This window comes from Rhipicephalus sanguineus, chromosome 3 (genome assembly GCF_013339695.2).
Source record: "Rhipicephalus sanguineus isolate Rsan-2018 chromosome 3, BIME_Rsan_1.4, whole genome shotgun sequence".
NCBI lineage: Eukaryota > Metazoa > Arthropoda > Arachnida > Ixodida > Ixodidae > Rhipicephalus > Rhipicephalus sanguineus.
Window position 1 is genome coordinate 132,379,051 of NC_051178.1, and position 21,687 is coordinate 132,400,737.

Here is a 21,687-nt window from a genome sequence, read left to right on the forward strand (position 1 = left end):
TTGGTGAACATCTTGCAGTGCCTTTTCATCTCTCCGCATTGTTTTCGAAACAACTTCTAAAGAAACTAGCAGACAGTGTGTATCAAAGGATTTGAAACGAACATGAATAAAGTACTTCAGGCACTCTTTGTGACCCTTTAAAAGGCTGAGCTAACAGTTAAAACACAAGATATGCAAAGCTAAGCCAAAGTTTAAACAAGTCCCACCTTCCGAGCAACTGAGTGATCTCAAAATCAAAGATGTGCTCCTTGAGGTGGGTGAAGATTTGGGATGCTTTGGGCGATCCAGGAAGGATTTCCTCCAGTGACTGCTGAGCAACCAGGGCCTTCTGGGAGAGGCGGTGAAGTGTGCCACGCTTCAACACGGGTGACCCTGCGGAGTTAAATGAATAGACTTGCAGACTGCCTCAGGATCAGGGTGGTACCGACACAGATGGCAATGCTTTATGACAGCAATTAAGGCGAGCTTGCGGTGTACTACAGTTCGGCTGCTTTGTGCGGCTGCCCTTGTTTCCATTCCCTTTCAGTGTAACTCTCATTTCCTAATGATGATGATGATATGTGGTGTTTAATGGCGCAAGGGCCAATTGATGGCCAAAGAGTGCCAGTTCATGAGACTAAGGATATGAACAATGGTTGCGGTAAGTAGCTGTATAGGGGCCTTAAAATTCCTCGCGCTAAAGGCGGGTAAAACATATATATATATTAAAATCATGAGAGTGATGTGAAATATGTGTAGTGGAATGAATGACAAGTGGTCGCAAGAATAAAACTATGAAGTAGAGCTGTGCGAATAGAAAAATTTTGGGTGCGAAGCGAATTCGAATATTGAAGTGTGAGTGCGAATCGAATCGAATATTTTTCGAATATTTCTCGAATATTTCTAGAATATTTTTCAAATACTTCGAAGCGAAATTGCAGAAAAAAAAGGATTCCTAAGCATATTCTTATGAGATAGCATCATGAAAGTGTTTCTTTTCGCTAGGTTGATGAAGCACTGGTGGGGTGGTGTTTCATAGTTGTCTTATCAAAAATGAGGCAATGTAGAGGCCGAATTCTATTTATGTACATGATTTGGTGCAACAGAAGTGTTGCCGACAACACTTTACACGTTATGGGCGGTAACAGCGCACACACTCACGGGACGGATAGAAGGGAACACAAACAAGCGCTGACTCTCAACTCCATTGTTTGTGTTCCCTTCTATCCGTCCCGTGAGTGTGTGCACTGTTACCGCCCATAATGTATCACCAACTAGCCCAACTATCAGTCTTACTTTACACGTGATAGGCAAAGATGCCATTTCCTCAGTCTCTCCTCCTCTCTCAACTTCTGCGGAAGCCCAACTGATGTGGCGGACAAGGGTGTGCTCCCTTCAAGTCCGGAGTTCCAAATCTGCCTCGTAGACGTCGATATACAAGAACATCTGAAATTTTGGATGCTAAAAAGCTTTGGCTTCCGATTTTTCGGACTTCCTGCCCAAATTTCAGGTCCCAAACAGCAATAATTGAGCCCCCAACTCTGCCACATCTTTCATCTCCATGTTGGAACCAGCGTTTTCTTGAGTTAATACATTTGCGACCGTAGCGGAGCTTGAAAGGCAGCTTTGCCACAGTACGGGGGTGTGATGAGGTGAAGCATATTGAAAATCTGGGGACCACTTCCGATCAGACGTTAACTGTCTTGGCAAAGTTCGACCGCAACAGTGCTTAAAAGGCAGCTTTGCCGCAATACGGGGGTGTGATGAGGTGAAGCATATTGAAAATCTAGGGACCACTTCGAATCGGACGTTGTGTCTTGGCAAAGTTCGACCGTAACGGAGCTTGAAAGGCAGCTTTGCCGCAATACAGGGGTGTGATGAGGTGAAGCGTACTAAAAATTTAGGGACCACTTCTAACCGGACGTTGACTGTGTTTTGGCAAAGTTCGACCGTAACGGAGCTTCAAAGGCAGCTTTGCCGCAATACGAGAGTGTAATGAGGTGAAGCATATTGAAAATCTGAAGGGGTCACTTTCAATCTGACGTTGACTGTATTTGTTTTTGGGAAGTTCGAATAGTTCGAATAGTAAAATTCCAGTGCGAATCGAATCGAATAGCAAACACTATTCGAAAAATATTCGAAATTTCGAATATTCGCACACCCCTACTATGAAGATATGACATCAGCACGAATGCCTCGTCAATGCCCTTGAGTCCAAGGGCCGCGAGGCAAGTGCTGTCTTTAACGTATTCACCGCAGCAGCGACCTCTGTTTAGAGGCCGTGCTACGGATTAGCTTGATATATGACATGAAAACTGGGTACATCGTTTAAAAAAGCAGACAGTGACTGATATGTAAAAAGCGGGTCCCTACCGATGAACATTGAAGGGTGATGTGGAAATTGCTGTCGGTAGGGTAATGAAAAGTGCTTTTTTCTGATAGCATCGAGTTCCTTGCACTGGATGAGGATGTGAAGGACCGTGAGTGGCTGACCACATCCATCACACAAACGTGGCTCGCCACCGGACAGAAGGTGTGTGTGTGTACTGTATGTGTGACCGATCCTAAGTCTGCAGAGTGTAACTTCTGTGTGGCGTGATTTTGATACTGGCGGCCAATTACCCAGATGCGGTTTGACAATGTGTAGCTTATTTCGTGTATGCATATCCCATGTGGTTTGCCAAAAGACTCTCAGCTTTCTTTTCAGGACGTGTTTTAGGTCTAGTGGGGGAATAGCTAAGGATGTATTGTGACTGTTTTCGTGGGCGGATGCTGCTAGCTGGTCCGCCAACACGTTGCCTTGAATCTCGCGGTGCCCTGGCACCCAGCACACTACGACATGTTGTTCGAGTGCGTAGATCGTGCTTAAAAGAGAATACAGCGAGACAAAGACGGGGTTTCTGTGTCTTTTCAGACTTTTTAAAGCTTTTACCACGCTTAGAGAATCTGTGTAAATAACTGCCTTTTGCAGTTTTACTTTTTGAATGTGTTTAACGGCCGCAAGTATCGCGCAAGCTTCTGCCGTGAAGATACTTGATTCAGGGTGTAGAGTACCGGAATCTGTAAAGGATGGCCCCACGGCTGCGTAAGACACAGAAGTATTGGACTTTGAGGCGTCCGTAAAGAATTCTGCACAAGTGTATTTGTGTTGTAGTTCAAGGAAGTATGTACGGATATGTGCAATAGGCGCGTGTTTCGTTACTTCCATGAAAGAAAGGTCGCAGTCTATAAGCTGCCACCGCCACGGCGGTAGTTGTGCAGCGGGAGCCAATAGACAGTGTTCGAAAAGTGGCACACCCGTTTCCTCAGCCAAGCCCCTCACACGAAGTGAGTAGGGCTGTCGCACCGAAGGATGGTGGTCGAAAAGGGCAGAACTAGATAAATCATTTATTGTGGGGTGTGAGGGGTGTTCTTTGTCTGCGTTCACTTTGAGATAGTATAGAAACGACATGTAGGATCGCTGCAGGTGGAGCGACCACTCGTTCGATTCGACGTAGAGGCTTTCCACGGGGCTGGTGCGAAAAGCACCCGTAGAAAGACGAATGCCCGAGTGGTGGACAGGGTCAAGCATCTTCAACGCGCTTGCTGTCGCAGACTGATATATTATCGCCCCATAATCCAGGCGCGTGCGTATGAGGCTTTTATAAAGATTCATCAGACACTTCTTGTCACTACCCCACGTAGTGCGTGACAACACCTTTAGAATATTCATGGTTTTTAAGCACTTGTTCTTTATATACTTTATGTGTGATATGAAGCTTAGTTTCGTGTCTAGAATTACGCCGAGGAATTTATGCTCCGTTTTCACAGGCAGCCGCTGACCATGCAGATTAATGTCCGGATCGGGATGGAGGCCTCTCTTTCTTGAGAATAATACGCAAGTACTTTTTTGCGGGTTAAGAACCCGTTCTCGTCTGCCCATTTGGTTACCTTGTTTAAACCAAGTTGCACCTGCCGCTCGCACATTGAAAGGTTGCAGGATTTATAACCGATCTGCACGTCGTCGACATATGTGCAATAAAACATATTCCGTGGAATACACAGACGTAGGGAATTCATTTTTATAATAAAAAGTGTGCAACTCAGGACACCACCTTGCGGCACTCCAGTTTCCTGGACAAATATTCGGGACAAGGCATTGCCCACTCGAACACGAAATGTTCGATTGGACAAGTAACTCTCTATTATATTTAACATTCTCCCGCGTACACCTAAGTGGGACAGGTCTCTTAATATTCCAAAGCGCCATGTGGTGTCGTAGGCCTTTTCCATATCGAGGAACACCGAAAGGAAGAATTGCTTGTGGACAAAAGCGTCGCGAATTTGTGCCTCGATACGGATAAGGTGGTCAGTGGTAGATCTACCCTCTCGAAAACCGCACTGGTATGGGTCAAGTGATTTGTTTGTTTCGAGGAAATGTATAAGTCGGCGGTTTATCATCTTTTCAAAAAGTTTACACAGGCAGCTCGTTAGTGCAATGGGCCTGTAGCTCGCAACGGAGGATGGGTCCTTGCCCTGTTTTAGAATAGGAATAATAATGGCTTCTTTCCAGGCCGAGGGGATCTCGCCTGAAAACCAAACAGCATTATACAGGGAAAGGAGGGTTTTTTGTGTTTCAGATGGCAGGTGTTTCAACATTTCATATACAATACGGTCGGAGCCTGGGGCAGAATTATTGCAGCAATTAAGCGATGCTTGTAGCTCAGCTATGCCGAAAGGTTCATTGTATGCTTCGTGTTTTGTGGATTTACGCTCTAGTTTCTCTTTTTCGATTCGTGTTTTGTATCGTTGGAAAGCTTCAGAACAGTGCGACGAGCTCGAGACCTGTTCGAAGTGTGCGCCTAGGAAGTTCGCCTGGTCTTCCAAGCTGTCGCCTTGTGTGTTTACTAGAGGAAGTGAGTGTGCTTGTCGGCCTGCTACCCTACTAACCATGTTCCAGACTTTAGCCTCCTGTGTATATGAGTTAATTCCGGATAAAAATTTCTGCCAACTTTGTCTTCTTGCCTGTCGGCGAGTTCTCCTGCCTTGTGACTTTATGTTTTTAAAACTGTCCAGATTCTCGGCTGTCGGCGAGTCCCGAAGCAGCCTCCATGCTTTATTTTGTTTTTTGTGCGCGTTTCGACACTCAGTGTTCCACCATGGCACTCGTCGTTTGCCGGGCAGTCCAGCTGTTTGTGGGATACACTTCATTGCAGCATCAATCAAAAAAGCTGTAAAGTAGTCTACAGCTTCATCTATGCTTAAAGCACGCATGTTAGTCCAACTTAAGAGAGCCATTTTACGAAACTGTTCCCAATCGGCTTTGTCAATTTGCCATTTGGGAACCTGTGGAGGACATTCATTAGCTGTCGGGGTGCTCAGAACTATAGGAAAATGGTCACTTCCATAGGGATTATTAATGACTTTCCATGTTAGTAGGGGCAGAAGTGATGGAGATGTGATGCTGAGGTCTATGGACGAGTAGGTATTGTTCGCGAGGCTATAGTATGTTGGCTCTTTTTTATTCAAGAGACATGCGCCGGAAGAGAAAAGGAACTGTTCAATGAGACGTCCTCGCGCGTCGCAGCGAGAGTCACCCCATAGACCACTATGTGCATTGAAGTCCCCAAGTACCAGATAAGGATCTGGAAGTTGATCTATTAATGACTGGAATTCATGTTTTTGGAGGTGGTAGTGTGGAGGTATGTAGAGAGAGCAAATGGTGACGAGTTTGTTCGAAAGAACTGCTCGAACAGCCACTGCCTCGAGGGACGTTCGAAGTGGTAGATGTGTGCATGCTACTCCTTGATTAACTACAACAGCTACACCACCGGATGACGCCACAGCGTCATCTCGGTCCTTCCGGAAAATAATGTAGCTGCGTAGAAAGTTGGTGTGTTTGGATTTTAAGTGTGTTTCCTGTACACACAGCACCTTTGGTGTATGTTTGTGTAAAAGTTCTTGGACATCGTCGAGATTTCTAAGGAGTCCTCTGACGTTCCATTGTATAATTTGTGCTTCCATATTGGAAGTTAGGTAGTGCTGTGTGTACAAAAAGGAAGTGAGTGTTGTTTAGGTCGAAAGTTAAAGCTCAAGTAGCAGGGCCGTCGTCGGGCCCCATTATAGGCTTTTTGGTTTTCTTGGCGCGCTCCAGGGAGCTACGCCGCTCTTTCGGTGCCAAGGGCACCGGAGTTGTGTCCATTGCCTCGTGTGAGGCACTGGACGCCCGCGTACGCGAGCTGCTGGCTTGTTTTTCCGACCTCGCCTGGCGAGGCGTGGTCGTGAGACCAGACGACTCTGGAGTCGCCGGGATCTCTGGCTTGGCAGGTGGATACTTCGTCTGGTGTGACGATGTCTTGGACGCCACCGCGCCGGAGAGCGATGTGCTCTCCTTTGTCTCAATGGTACCGGAGCTTGTAGTGGCCACCGGTGTGGTCAGATTCAAAGTAGGTGGGGCAGCCTTCGCTGCTCCCACCATAGGGGCGGGTGGCGTTTGCCTCGGCACGCTGCGCGTGGTCCGGGCAACCGCGATAGGCCGTTGTGGTGCTGCCCCCCGTCGCACCACTTCGGCAAAAGATGTTCTTGGTGGAAATGACGTTGAAACTCGCTGTCGTGCTTCGCGGAACGTTATGTTTTCTTTTACTTTTACGGTGAGTACTTCTTTCTCTTTCTTCCAGGCCGGGCAGGGCCTGGAGTACGCAGGGTGATCACCTTCACAGTTCGCGCAGCGAGTCTCATCGCCAGCGCAGTCATCAACAGAATGACCCGTCGTTCCGCATTTTCCACAGGTAAGCTGTCCTCGGCAGCTCTGAGACGCGTGACCAAACCTTTGGCATTTAAAGCATCGCCGCGGGTTTGGAATGAAAGGCCTTACAGGGAGTTTGACGTAGCCGGTTTCAATGTTCTCGGGTAGTGTGTTGCAGGCAAAAGTAAGGATCAAATGCTTGGTCAGTATTTCTGTGTTGTCGCGCCTTATCTTGATTCGTTGGACATGAGTGACACTTGAGTCTTTCCATCCATCTAGTAATTCTTCATCGCTGAGGCCAATCAGGTCCTCATCGGACACTACACCTTTGACAGTGTTCATACTCCGGTGTGCGCTCACAGAGATCGGGAAATTTCCGAAAGCAACAAGGTGTGCCAGTTTGTCGTACTGCTGCTTATCTCGTACTTCTAGGAGTAAATCGCCAGCTGCCATTCTTGTGACTTTGTAACCAGTTCCAATGGTTTCTCTGAGACATTTCGCAACCAGGAATGGCGACATCCCTCGTGCTGACTTAGTTTCATGTTGACTGTGTATGACATGGTATTTGGGAAATGATTGTTTCTGTTGCTGAGGTAAGGTTAGCGTTTCATCGGTGCGCCACCGTTTGAGGGAGCGATCAGTTGGTGAAGGGACAATATGTGCCATATATGACTTGAAAATTTCGGCAGCGATGGTGGCCACCCACCACCGAGCCCAACAAGGGGACGCTACAAGGTTGGATAACGCTTGGAGACGCCAGCCATGCATCGCTGCTATAACCTAATATATCTAACCAAGGTTGGTTATTTACACCAGGTTAACCCTTGCCGCCCAGAAAGATGGAAGTCAAAAGAAGTAAGGAGAAGACAGGACAGATCAAAAGTGAGAGAGAAAGACGAAGATGTGAGGAGGGAGAGAGACAGGAAAAGGCGACTGCCGATTTCCCCTGGGTGGGTCAGCCCAGGGGTGCCGTCTACGTGAAGCTGGGGCCAAAGGGGTGTGTTGCGTCTGCCGGGGGGCCTTAAAGGTCCAATCACCCGGCGTCGGCTCAACCCCCAGGATCCCCTTTTCCCCGGACACGGCAAGGCCACGCACGGCTAGGCGTGGGAGGGGGTCGAAACCCCCCCGTTAGCTCGGGTCCGTGGTGTCGCTACACACCAAACGCCTGCTTCCACAGACGCCCCTGCGGGGACTCTCATTTCCTAAGAGACTCGCATACCCTGCTATGGTTGAATGTCTACATTCTCACAACAGTAGCTGTACTACACTGTTAATGCAACAATGCTGCAGCGAAGTGAAATGGAAACTGTCCAACAGAAGAAATTGTACAAGAAGATTGCCTCACCTGGTTTTTCAGAGTCGGCACTGGCATCAGCTTCGAGGGAGTTCAGGTCAATCAGGTCAAGTGTGGGCACGGTAGCACGATTTGCGCAATTAGACTCGGAAATGGGCTCCTTGATGAGAAGGCTGAGGACACACTCTTGCCACCCTGTCTGCGCAGCAAGCTGTGGTAGCAGCGCAGCACTGTCAGTCAGCACTGCAAGAAGCTGTAAGTACAAGGAACATGACATCAAATTGTCCACACAATGATGATACCAGAAATTGCCATTGCATTTGGCAAGAAACAGAAAAGTGAATAAACAAGCTGTAACATCATTCTGCATTTTACATGACAAGTTATCGTGAGAAAATTTATACCATCTCATAAATTTGGCGGCAGACACTGTAAAGCAAAATTTATCACAGCATACTACGCAGCAATCAGCATGCAAACGGCATGTAACCACTCATGCACAGCATGTAACCACAAAAACCAAAAGCGTGTAACCACACTCATGCACATACGTAAAATAATTAGGCTTGTGCGAATATTCGGATACTTCGAATATCCGAACGAATATTACAGTATTCGAATTCGCTTCAATTCGCATTTAAGTTATTGGAAATTTCGAAGTATTCGAAATGAACGAAGAGGTGTATATTAGTAGTCCACACGTAACCCCCCTGTAAAGGTAGTTTCACTGCAGTGCAAGGGTGCTATGCCATGAATACACCTATCCAAGTGAAATACGCACTGCCGCGAAGCCCTACTTCAAGGTTAAATGAACAAATTACCCTTGCATCGCTTCATTATTTTTTTAAGTTTAAAAGCTTGTCATACCAGCTTATATGCTCTAAGTATAGTGAATTTTAAAATGTAACATATATTACAGGTTATCACTTGCATTCTACCGAAAGTCAAATCCTGCTACTACTCAAAGTTGCCTCCACTTCCTTTGAACCAAAAAGAATGACATTTGCGCATGCCTTGTTTCAATTAAAAAAAAATATTGTGCAGGTTAGTTGGGTCATGACAAACATGCTCATTTTTCTTTTATAATATGTGATACATACTATTTTCAAATTTGATTCGAAATTATTCGACCAAATCACTATTCACTTCGAATTCCCTTCAAACCTAAAATTTACTATTTGCACAAGCCTCAAGATAACAATGAAATAAGAGTCATTTGCCAAGATTTAGCTGATACAGTCCGCATGCGAGCTGTACATGCAACATCATTCGAAAGACACTTGACCGAACAGTGAGGAAACACATCCTGAGGAGCTGCCTCCGTAGTGGTTACCTTCTTTGCAGCATAAAACTTGAGTTCAATATCCATGTTCTTGATAAGATTCAGCACAGCAAGAAGGCCTGGAAATGCTTGGGAAATATCTGGAAGAAGGAACAGGTATTGAATGAGAAAAGTGCAGCACAGGTTCTCACTGTCAATTTAAAGGGAAACGAAAGAAAAATATTAGGTTACGCTAGATTGACCGAGTACATTTCTGGATTTGTGAATAAGTCCATCTTACTATAAGCAAAGGCTTGACAATTCAGAAATAAGTAACCAATTGTGCAGTGATGTTACCTCGCAATGTTCTATACCAGTTTCCTCAAAACGTTTTTGTCAGCACACACTCAGTGTCAGCTGAGTGTTTAGAGCAGAAGGATCACATTGCATCGAAAGGTATGCAAAGCTCGAATCTGGAAACTTCAATTTAGCCAAGAAATTTTAGAAGCAAAAGGTCTGCCTTTTCCCTTCTACCTGTACCAGTACATGCCAGGGCTACGTGTTATACTTTGCTGTCTGCATAAAGTAAGGATAGTAATGTTAGGAAGCAGCTACTGTTCGTCAGGCACCCTTACCTGACATGAGTATCAAGTTGACAAGCTCCCTGGCTACTTCACTAGTGACTTCATTTGGTGATAGCAAGCCAGTTAAAGACGAAAATCCTACTTCAGCCAGTCGTAGCCGTGACTTAGACTTCTCATAAACTTTGTCGGACCTGAGTAGTGCTTGAATCACCTGAAATGGACAAAGGTTGAGGCAGAAGGTTAAGGCAGCTACGGGTAGACATATCACATAGGTACAATTATGTAAGGTGTACTCTCACGTAAAACCCATTTTCCCTGAAGTTGAACATAAAATAGTCTGGAAAAAAAATGTTTTGTTGCCATGAAGCTTCATCAATTCATGCACCAGATCGAGCAAAGTTAAGCAGAAACAAAAGAAAAAGTAACAAAACATACTTCGTGTGAGAAGGTTTACTAATTGATCACCAGAAGTTGCGCATCTAATGCTAATATCACAGCATGGTACACAGAGTAACAATAAGGCTGATTGTAAAACTTGCATTCCGTCATGGTAATGAAAAAAATTGTGGGTCTTGCAGGGGTAAATACAGTGCTGACATTGATGTGATTACTGATAACTATGAATGACTACTGCACAAGCATACAGTCAGGTAATATACTAATCAAATAGGCAAACACATGCTATTATAAAAAAGACCACAAGGACAAGTTCAAGAGCAACTGCATTGTCTAGCAAATCTCTTTTTCAGTGCTTATTTTTAAAAAAGAATATTAGGATTGCTGCCAATAACAGTTTCAGACAAACTTATCTATTTTGGAAGCAGCAGTAAAAAAAATACTGCAGGGACAGACCTGCACATACATCTTCTACCAAATTGCTAATTGTTATACCTCAAGAGATAGCATGAATTTATAACACGGACAACTTATAAATACTACATATTGCACAATTATTTCAAGTGTGCATGCAGTAATGCCTCGAGAGACAAAAATCGAAACATTTGAAAATAAATGAACTGTAAAACTGCTGTGCTTCGATACAGCAGCCTACAGAAAGCAACATCATCACACATGTCAAGAATGATCAGCAATCTTAGCACCTTGTCCATCGGTTGCACAAATGGTGTTACAACTTTCAGCGCTGAGATAGCTGTCACCAAGATTAAATCAAGAACGTGACAAAAGGTGCATAGACATTGACACCAATATAGTTAGGATTACTCCAGCATTCATAAGGACCCAACCCGATACATTCCATAAAACCTTGGCCACACAACTTTGTTTCCAGCTTGTGTCAATTCAGAAAGCAGATAAGCAACTGACAAGTAAGGTTACATTTTGTGCACAAAAGCCAAAAAGAATGACAATGTTCACTTCTCACCTTTAGAACTTTAACCTTGGTGCAACTGGAGAACTCTCTGTTGAGTAAAATGCAGTAAAACAGCTCGGCGCAGTTGGGTTCGTAGAGCAAAAGCACAAGCTGATCTTTCGTAGATGTGCTCTCAAGTAGATGCAACAGTATCTCAATCATCTCCTTTGCCTGTAACGTCAACAGTGCTTCTTTAAATGACTCCCCTCAGCCACCAGCTCTTATCCTCCAATTTTTTATTTTCACTGAGCCTTTCAACAAAGGTAGTGGCAGGTCCTGTGACAGCTTTTTTTATTCTCTTTCTCTTCACACAAGCAGGAAAGACTGAAAAGCTCTTGCTGCATAGTTTCTAAGCTTTCATCCTTCCTATCAGTAAACTAAATAAAAAAGAAAATTATTCAACGCCTACAGTACAGTAATGTCAGTTACTACATCACTTCCCAAAAATATTCATGCCACCGCCATTATTTGCTCTCCAGCCCTTTGCCTCGCAAAGCACGTACTATGTACTACATGTACATGGCCCACAGCTATGTACTAAAATACTAATCTGGCATCAGAATGCAAAAAAATAAAGACAGCTCGGCATTAGCAAATTTGAACCTCAATCATGTGAGTACCTGTTTCCTTTCATGGCACATTATGTGCATGATTGTAAAGGATTGTAATAACCATATATCCTTGATTTTATCATATTCATCTGCCCAGTACTTTCCAGGGTCTTCCTTTCCCTTCAATTAAATGCTGGCTTAGCACTCTGCCTTTCAACGATAAGGAGCACTTTTAATTTCTTCAATGGTAAATATCATGGCCTCGTTCATTCAGTATTGAGCACAGTCTAGAGTGCCACGAACAAGTAATTGAATGGTTGAAAAGTACAAAATAAACACAGTGCTGGTATTGATTGATTGATTGATTGATTGATTGATTGATTGATTGATTGATTGATTGATTGATTGATTGATTGATTGATTGATTGATTGATTGATTGATTGATTGATTGATTGATTGATTGATTGATTGATTTATTGATTGATTGATAAAAAGTCAATACAGTGTCGATGAGGAACAGTGTACTGAAGGACTCCCTATCAAACTGAAAATGAAACATAACGTGCCCCGGTTGAAGCTGAACATGACTTCATGCTCAGTACAAGAATGCTTTTCATATCAAGGAGCAACAGCAGCCTTATTATGAACATGTCTACACGTGATGCTACAGCTTTCCAGTGATAAGCTAAGTAAGCTAAGCATGCTATAACTTGGCTTTCCTTCTTAACTTCTCGGTGCTTGTACAACTGTGTGGCCGAATACAGACATTAGATGCGCAAACAGCAACTCACTAGTTCTTCTTTTCTCTGTGACAGCACATAAGACACAACTGCACTGACATCTTGAATGCTGACATCACGCATCATGTAGAATTTGACCAGAGAGAGGACGGCCATTCGGATTGTCTTGACATCGTCAGATGTGAGCAGGCTGCAATCACTGTCAATCAAGAGAGAAAAAAACACTCAAGCAACAAAAGCAAGGACAGTTTTTATTTTTTTAAAAAAAGAAGTCTTACTCATCCATATGTTTCACATACAGAACAGACTAATGCATCCATTTAAGGAAAACTAAAAACAAATGCAATTTCAAACATATTTTTAGAGATTAATTATTGTGGCAGTTTAAACCTACTTAAAGCAAATACAGCCAGCCCACAGAAGCTGTGATTCTGTTTCAGCAAAGAAATTTAAGGTACATACTAAATGCAATTACACTTTTACCCTGCTACTAATTGGTTTCTTGCTCAGTAGAAGGCACTGCAGTCATCATAATCAACTAGACACCAGTAAAACATTTTCATCCTGCCAGCTCTACCGCTGAGACTTTGCACAGTAGCACCGTAATTCTTGAGCAACAGTGTTATTGAGAATGTCTAAAATACTAAGGGCAACAACTAACCTGTAAAACATTTGCACCATGTCTAGCATAAACCTGGGTCCATACTTTTTCCTGAAGTATTTTCGATCCTCCTTGATTATAGTGGTTAGATATTGAATGTGCCCTGTGGAAAACAGTGCACATATAACATCCAGAAGCACAGGTAATGAGTGATCAACAAGCTCATAAATGCATGGTTTGATGACAGCGATAGCAGCAAGGAGCAACTGTACAGAATAAATTAATATCAAAAGAACAATAACAGATAAAGTTTGAAGTCTGAGAACCATGCCTTGGCGTGGGTTAAACCTATGTGGCGTTGTGTTACCCTTCGGTAATGTATATACCTTTCTTCAAACAATACACAACTGTTATTTCAGCTGCAAGGCACCAAGAGTGGGTCCCAATACCTGATGGTAACATACTAACCTTCCAATGTTGCTATTTTCAAGTTTCCATAAGAAGATTGGTGAATGAGTGCTTTTATTACACTAAAAAAAGCCACCATAATCTATATTGTAAGTGTTGAGTTTTATTTTACGTCTGCCCTGCATTTTGGCATTATGCACATGCAGGACAAAGAAGTGACAATGACAGTGCACAAGAACTAACACACCACGATGCTCTATGGCTCATTTTCAACCATGGTACAATATTCAATAGAACAGGTAACTGGGACCCTTCTGAGAGAAGACACAAGACCTACACTTCACAATCATTAGTTCCTTCTACAGTACGTCAGCTTATACACCAAGTGGCCAACTCCTGTGACAATGACTGAAAACTAATACAGTGCAAGCCAGTTACAAATGGTGAAATGAATGGGAAAATAAGGAATCGCTACAAAATTTTACCCATAGGTGCAAAGAACACAATTTATGCCATATTACGTTAGCTTAGGCATGGTTATGTGATGCGGGCTTAACGGCAAGACACAATTTATCAATGAATCAATGAGTAGAAATAAATTAACATATTTTTAGCCTGCCATTACATGGTAGAAAACACAGTGCAGTTGCAGGTAACATGGCCTCGGAGACTAGCATCAGCTGGCAAGTTGAATTTACTGCAGTCATCGCTACGTGGCAGACCATGAATAGTAGTCAAGAAACTTGGCCTCCAATATTAGAAGTGTGCAATATCTCCCACAAGTCAGGATATCAAAGGAACTGAGAGCTTAACTCACCTAGCCTCACAGCAAAACTTCCTTTGCTCCAAATTCTAAAGTCGAACAGTATGTGCTGATACACAAGCTGCAGCATTTCTTGAGCATTCTCAACACTGCTCGCATTTTCAACCAGCAGCTGCACTGCCATTAGGACGTTCACATCAATGCAGTGTCCTGGAACCTGTGGAATAAACAAGACAACACTGTCAAGCAACGAAGAAAAATCGTCACATATGCAACTTAGCAGTGTGTTCCTTCGTAGTACAGTAAAACACGGATATATCGAACTCGAACGGGATCGCGAATTAGTTCGAGATATGCAAAATTCGATATAAAAAAATACAGGCCCCGAGACCTTACCAGTGGCGGATGATCACCTACAATAGGCGCATTCAAGAATGACAACTAATTCTGCACACACGATGCAACAGAATGTTTTATTCGCGTGAAAGAAATCTCTTATCTTGGCCTGTTTCTTCGTCTTCGAAATGACGTTGAAGACGCTGGCCTCGATCTTATCGAGGCTGTCCAGGTACGACAGCCCGGTTCCCTCCATGTCGCCGCAACAACGGCAAATCAAGCCAAACGCTGCCGCCACTTCAGCGGCGGAGTATGCGCGTGTAGCCGCCGCCTCGTTCGGACAATCTTCATTGCCACTTGAGCTGTCGGCTTGGGCATCCTGGGTCCCTGCGACCGCAGCTACAATGTCCTCGTCAGCGAGGCTCGCAACAGCCTGAACATTGCAGTCCGCTTCCACGAAATCGTCCGCAGACACTTCGGGTGGAACGGCAGCCGGGAAGAGGGACAACAACTCGCGAAACGCGTCTATGTGCTCGTCGTCGCCGTCTTCACTGGTTTCCGCAAGTTCCGCCGTCACGAAGCCTGCCTTCCTGAAGTAGTTGGCCATTGTGTTCTTGCGCTTCTTGACGCTGGCCATTGCTACACGAGAAGTCGAGAATTCAAGCAGTCCGCAGCGCCTTTACACAGCATGCACGCAAAAGAAGAAAGCGGTGGTATGTGACAACTCACGGTAGTGGACTCCGCCAACAAAGCGCTCGCAATCAGTCGCGATGGCGGTGATGGCTACGCGGGCTACCTGCGAGGGCAGCAGCGATGTACGAAAGGCGCGAGCTGTGGTTGGCTGAGCAAATACAAAAGGCACGCGCTGTGGTTGGCTGATCAAAACTCACAAAACAGCAACAAAAAAAAAAAGAAAAACAAAAAGGCAGAAAGAGGAGGCCGCCGGGTCCTTCATTCCTGCTCTAAAAAAAGAAAAGGCGAAAGGAGGAGGCCGCCGGCTCCTTCGTTAACGCGGAGAAAGCATGAGAAAGAGAGAGAGAGAAAAAAAAAAGGAAAAAAAAACGTTCCGCAAGTTGGAGAACGCACCCAACAGGAGTACAGTCCGAGCCCTCTTGCCCTCACGTTTTTCGAGCGTTTCGGGTGTCGGCGGAGGCACGGTGCCGCAAAGGTGGCGAAGGTGGCGAAGGTCGCAGTGCGCAGCGAGTGCCGAAGTGCACCTTCCAGCTCGCGCGGCGTACGATATATCCGATGGGGGGTAAAAATACCTTTCGATATAAACGTGCGAATTTCTATACTTTTACAAAGGATTTTCAAGGGCGTAATCTGCGAGTTCGATATAGCTGAAAATTCTATATATGTGGGTTCGATATATCCGTGTTCGACTGTAGTCAGCCTTTTAAGAAGTTGAATCATGCAAAGCATGTGATTTTTCTTAGAGTGTAGTGAAACAAGCCACGGGATACGATGAATGAATCAATGGGCACATTTCGAAATAAACATGCCCAACTTTCTGTAAAAATTTTTATTCCTCCACAGCCCTTTCGCAAGTTAAGGTCACAGAATGCCAGCATTATACCATCCCGAGTAAATGGGACACTGCCGGCATTCTTGCGGACAGCTTTGTACACTGTGCACTGTTTCATTCTATCCAGTGTCATTCAGCTTTATAGTAAAAAAATCAATCTCAAATTAACTCAAACCCAGCATACAGCTTTCATAATCATCAATAACAACATACTCACTTGTTGCTATTACGAACTCTGTGTAAGCAAACATGTCATCGCCCATTTCGCTACAGGGGAACACTAAACAGTGACACCATTTTTGAAATATTACTCAGTAAGCATTTCTGTAGCTTTCATTATCGCTCTACTCCAACTCTCACTGTAACTACAAAAACTATAACATAATGACATTTTATTGCTTATGTAGCAGTGCATAAAGTATTCTGAATTGAGAACGCTTACTGTAAAGTTTTACTTTACACTACCTCACTCTTTCTCATTTCATCAAGTAAAAGTCTGACAGCGTCTTCCCAGTTTAATTAATGTAGGAAAGTAAAAGCAGCTAGATTGTGTAACTAATGGGCAATGTTGGTTGATTGATTGGCTGATTGACTGATTGATAAATCGATTGAGCAACACCAATTGCAACAACGACACTATGAAAGAGACCATATAGGCTGGATTAATTTTCACCACTTGGGTACTTCTTTTTGAAACCCAGTTAGCACCAAATATAAAATGTGTAGAATGTCCCTTGTAACAAAGGTAACTCCTCCCAAATGTGTTTATTGTGCCTTTATTGCCAATATCAGTGGTAATCAAGTGATTCCACTTCTGTGCTTTTCTGCTCCCGATTTTTACAACACATTTAGCTGTCCACCCAGCAAACGTGAAGCAATGTCCACAAAGCTTTGTCCATCACTGTGCCAAATTCTTGTACAAGAGTACCCTAAGGCTGAGCAACCCCACCCAACATCATTATGCCGGGCATCTTGGAGGCCCCAATATCGACACAGTGGTACTGCCTTATCCCATCACTAGAAACACTTTCTCATCACTGATTATGTCTACCCATACACAACAGTAGAAGGGGGGAAACAGGAAAGGTATGAAAAAAGCTGAAGGGCAAAAATCTCTCATACAAAACAGTGGCCTTCCAGTCGTACATGTGGGAATAATATTTGGCTCACTTATGTACCATGTTTAGAAGTGTATAAGTTTCACTGGGTCCCTCTAATGAACATATGAAGTAAATGTTCTAAAATTTCCCATATCGTGGAATGTTGCCACTGCGGCTGGAAAATGAGCCCGTGGTCTTTCGTGCAGCAGCTGAAATGCGGCAGCCATTGAGCAACCGAGAGGGGTACTAACCCTTTGCATGAGGGCTCCTATGGTAGGTATTCCAGTGCGAGCCAAGAGTTGCATTTGGTTCTCCGGACTTCCTTGCATCAGATGCTGTACAATAACTAGAAAGCTAGAGACTTGATTCTGAGCTAACCTCAAATCTGGAAATGAAAATATGAGGGGGGAGGAGGGGGAACGAATCATCAGGTCAAAGAATGAACTGAAGCATGAATTTCAACAGACCACCAGGGGTAGCAGAATACAGCGCATAGGAGAACGAGAAGGCGAAAAAAATTATTTAAAATTCCCTAGACGTGTGAACAGATAAGCATCTGGATCATAAGGAACAATGATAGCCTGAATAAAAAAGACGTCTACATGAGAAAAATGGGGTGGCAATTAAGTGCGGTTTCGTACCCTCCTGCATTTTAAAAGTACCGTATATATGCACTACATGTGAAGGGAACAAAGTGAAGTGCGCGCAACGTTCTTCATGCAAAAGTGACCCTCAGTCTCAAGACAAATATTCAGAACTGTGCCCTCTGCATGCAACCCTTAGCTTCACCACATGCAGTTAGTATGAAATGATCAGATTACAACAAATGAAACACTCATGTCTGTGTTAGTCACACCATTGAGCATTGCAATCAAGCTTGATTGTGAAAAAATAAACTGCAAGGTCAGGATCATTTTATCAGAGCATTTTTTTTTTCTTTGACTGATATTTTTGCTAATCTGAACAATCTAAGCTAGCCCAATGACACAGAAAGTAAAAGGTAAGACATATTCCGTCTCCAGCTTAAAGGTTAGCGCACCTGATCAGGAAAAACAACATAATGGCAGACAAATTAATGCAAGTAAAGGCATGAAATGAACTTCATGACAAAGCACTTAGTATTTAGCCCAGTTTAATGTTTTCTGAACCTTAAAGGGACACTAAAGAGAAACAATGAATTGGTTTAGATTGATAAAGTGTGCTCGGAGAACTCTTGCGTAGTTTATTTCACCACCATAGGTTTATTATTAGAGGAGAAAACCAAATTCAAAGTTTCATTTTTAAATTTCGCGCCGAACTTTGTAATTCGTGACGTAAAAGACTTCAAAGAGCATTTAACGTATTTTGGCGCCACTGGCTCGACGAAATTTCCACAAACTCGTTATGTCAAGTCTCTGGCCCCGTCAGCGGAGAATGTACTTCGATTTAACCAATTAGGAACTACGTAGGCCCAAGCAGGCGCCGTCAAAAATATGTGGCGTCACGGCAAATGGTGTGGGAATTCCAAGGTGGCGTCGCCACCTGTATTTTCTTTTTGCACGTTTTCTCGCTTATTAGGCGTCTTTGCGCAGAAAGCGTGCTGTTTTTGGTATCGTGGAAGACTATACTTTACTAATGCAAGAAAAATCGTTTTGCTCTTTAGTGTCCCTTTAATGCAATGGTCACAGTCTCAAACAAAATGGCTTCTGTGAAATTCAGTGTCTGTAAATACCTATATACTTACAGGCATTGAATTTGGCTCACTAAATTATTGGGACAAAGTGACAGTTTATTCATGGTGAAACTATGATGAAAGTTTATTAGCTATATCGAACAATAAATTGAATTTATGTTTTCAATGTTCTTTTGTTATTGAATAACTTGGGTCAAGACAAGACTACATATACAGCAGACAATAAAACAAAAATACTATACAGAACACATCCAACATGCACAGAAAAGCCCCATCATGCAGCCAGAGCACCCATGGACCCAGCGTGACATGACACATAAAGCAAAGCTCACATAATGAAAATTCAACTGATATTGCATATACATTGTGGGCCATAAACTATTGACTGCATTAAAGTGGGTGTGAATGTTCAAAGCTTATGCTTATGAGAAAACAGAGAACTTGTTTTAACATTGGGCAGTGCCTCTTAGTTATGCCCAATGAAGGCCTGTTTTGAAAAATTTACAGACATGAGGTAGTCTGACAGGGTGTTATCATTAATAATGAACACCTATGCTATGAATTACCAACCTACAAAATAAAATTTCGTGAATAACTTCCTAGTGTTCTAGACGCCAAGACCAGAATCTTATTATGAGGCATAGTTTAGTAGGGAACTCCAGACTGATGATGGCCACGTGATGTTTTTTAACCCTTTGTGCAACAGTGGGACACATACGTCCCACTGTTCAGTCTGCAGGAAAAATTTTCTCCCACATCACCCGTTGCAATTAGTGCAACACTAAGTCACTCATATCTTACCTAAGTCTTCGTAATATCGAGGAAAATTCTTTTAAAACGCTTTCGAAGGGCGGAATCAGTGCTACAATGGCATTGAATTTTGGTTAATTTTTTATGATAGCTTCTGAATTTTCTTCTTCTTCAGATAGAAAGAACCTACCAATCAAAATACCGGATAATTTCCTCTTTTTCTGGTTTTTCAGAGAGGTAATTTTAGCTTCCAGTCATCATGTATTTTTGTAAATTTGCAGAATAACTTGACTGATAAATGCATCGAAACTATCCCCTGCGATATATTGCCACGCCATTCCTCAGCGTAATTGCAGATATTGGTGCGTGGAAATATTTGTCTTGATATCATATTCCTCTTGGAAGGTAGGCGCGTATTCAGCGACAACAGCTGCACTCGACAATTTCGACAGCCAAAGCAAGGACAGGCAAATGGACAAAAAATGATTGGTGCATGCGGTGAAGTAAGCTTTACAGGAACAGACCACAGCGCTATGACGGCTCACAAGAGGCTCACAAGAGGCTCACAAGAGGCGCAGGTGCAGGTAGTGTTCTACTGCTGGAATGAGATCTCCACAACTTTCCTCAGCACACCTTGAGAAGCGATACTCTGCGCCACTAGCTCCGGCCATTTCATCCTAAATACCCGTTGATGCAATCTCGAGATGGTGCCTTCATGAGACAGTGGGACAGTGTTTTCCCACTTTTTGAAAACACTCTCATGAGTCATTAAAAAATCCGTAAACAGGGGGTGGACAAGTGGACTTGTCTTCTTCAAGGCTGGAACAAGTCCACTTGCCGAAACGTTGGCTCAAGCACCCACCCCCTGTTTACGGATTTTTTCATCGCAGCTTCCATCTTCCACTTCCTGCCGTTTTTTGGATCTCATGAGTCAGAGAGACATATATGTCCCACTTTTTTTTCAGTAAACTACTGGCTTGATTTTGATGAAATTTGTTTTGTACTATTCCTTTGTAGCTTATATGAATATACCACAGCTGGTTTTTATATGATCATGCCAAAAATATAGGCAGACCTACAAAGGGTGAATGTATACCTACATCTAAACGCACAATAAGTTTTGCATTTCACTCGCATCGAGATGTGCCTGCCATTGAGAGGATAGAGTTCCCCAGCCTCAAGCTTAGCAGGGCAGGGCCATAGCCACAAAGCTACCATAGCAGCTCACAGCTTTTGAAGTTCGCTATTGTCACAAATTATTCCTGAGCAACTGAGGTATTTAAAACAGTTTTCGTTGTAGCTGCGATGGTGAAGACATTGCACTGCCCCACATCTGAAATACATGGCTGACCGCTTTACTAAAGATGACACAGAAAAGCATGGCATGGTGATGCTGCGTACTCCTTATGGGCTTTACAACAATAGGTATGACTTTTCATTCTGCAGTGTTTTTTTCAGTCACCGAAGCATAAAAAGTTATAAAAACTGCTCTCCACTCTGTTAAACTACTCAACAAAGCCTTAGCATACTGAATCAGCCTGCACACTGACCAGAACTAAAAGGGAAAGGTGGTTGCGCTACTTGAAGAATTATTCACCTCCCCCAGACAAGTGCATTTAGTTGGAAGGCACGTGCAGAAGGGAAGATTTCTGCCCACAACCCTCACCAGATTAGTTTAGTAGCTGATGTGAGGATGCGGAACGCCATGCACCCTCATGGCCCATAATTTCTATGGCAGTTTGGTGGCAGAGACACCTCACCTCTGTGATATGAACCAACGTTATTACATTTGTGGATTAATTATCAAACTGCCTTGGAGCACTGCAGAAATATGACCTCCTTCTGTAGACCATCATTCCGTGAACCAATTCTGCAGTGCTTGCTGCTCCATGGCAGACAGTTGAACATGGTCATGCTCACTTAGCCTCAAAGATCAAAGGTGTGTGGTCTGAGACGCCACTTTGCATGTGACCGTGTTTTTCATTGCTTTTGCTTCACAGAGTTGTTGCTTGGCTCCCCTGACTCTCGC

The 21,687-nt window shown here is 43.6% G+C and overlaps 1 protein-coding gene across 2 annotated transcripts in view; it reads right to left on the reverse strand.

Annotated features, from left to right (window-relative positions):
- LOC119387160 (neurobeachin-like protein 1) overlaps positions 1-21,687 on the reverse strand; it is a 120,086-nt gene that overhangs the window by 64,152 nt on the left and 34,247 nt on the right. Inside the window, exons 24-32 of one of the 2 annotated variants that reach the window (XM_037654469.2) lie at positions 17,488-17,621; positions 14,330-14,492; positions 13,165-13,267; positions 12,555-12,702; positions 11,224-11,382; positions 9,894-10,053; positions 9,331-9,419; positions 8,049-8,250; positions 207-372 (exon numbers count right to left, since the gene is read on the reverse strand). In XM_037654469.2, the coding sequence (XP_037510397.1) occupies positions 207-372; positions 8,049-8,250; positions 9,331-9,419; positions 9,894-10,053; positions 11,224-11,382; positions 12,555-12,702; positions 13,165-13,267; positions 14,330-14,492; positions 17,488-17,621 (1,324 nt within the window). The remainder of the gene's footprint in view (positions 1-206; positions 373-8,048; positions 8,251-9,330; positions 9,420-9,893; positions 10,054-11,223; positions 11,383-12,554; positions 12,703-13,164; positions 13,268-14,329; positions 14,493-17,487; positions 17,622-21,687) is intronic. The other variant, XM_049413389.1, reaches the window with a different exon arrangement.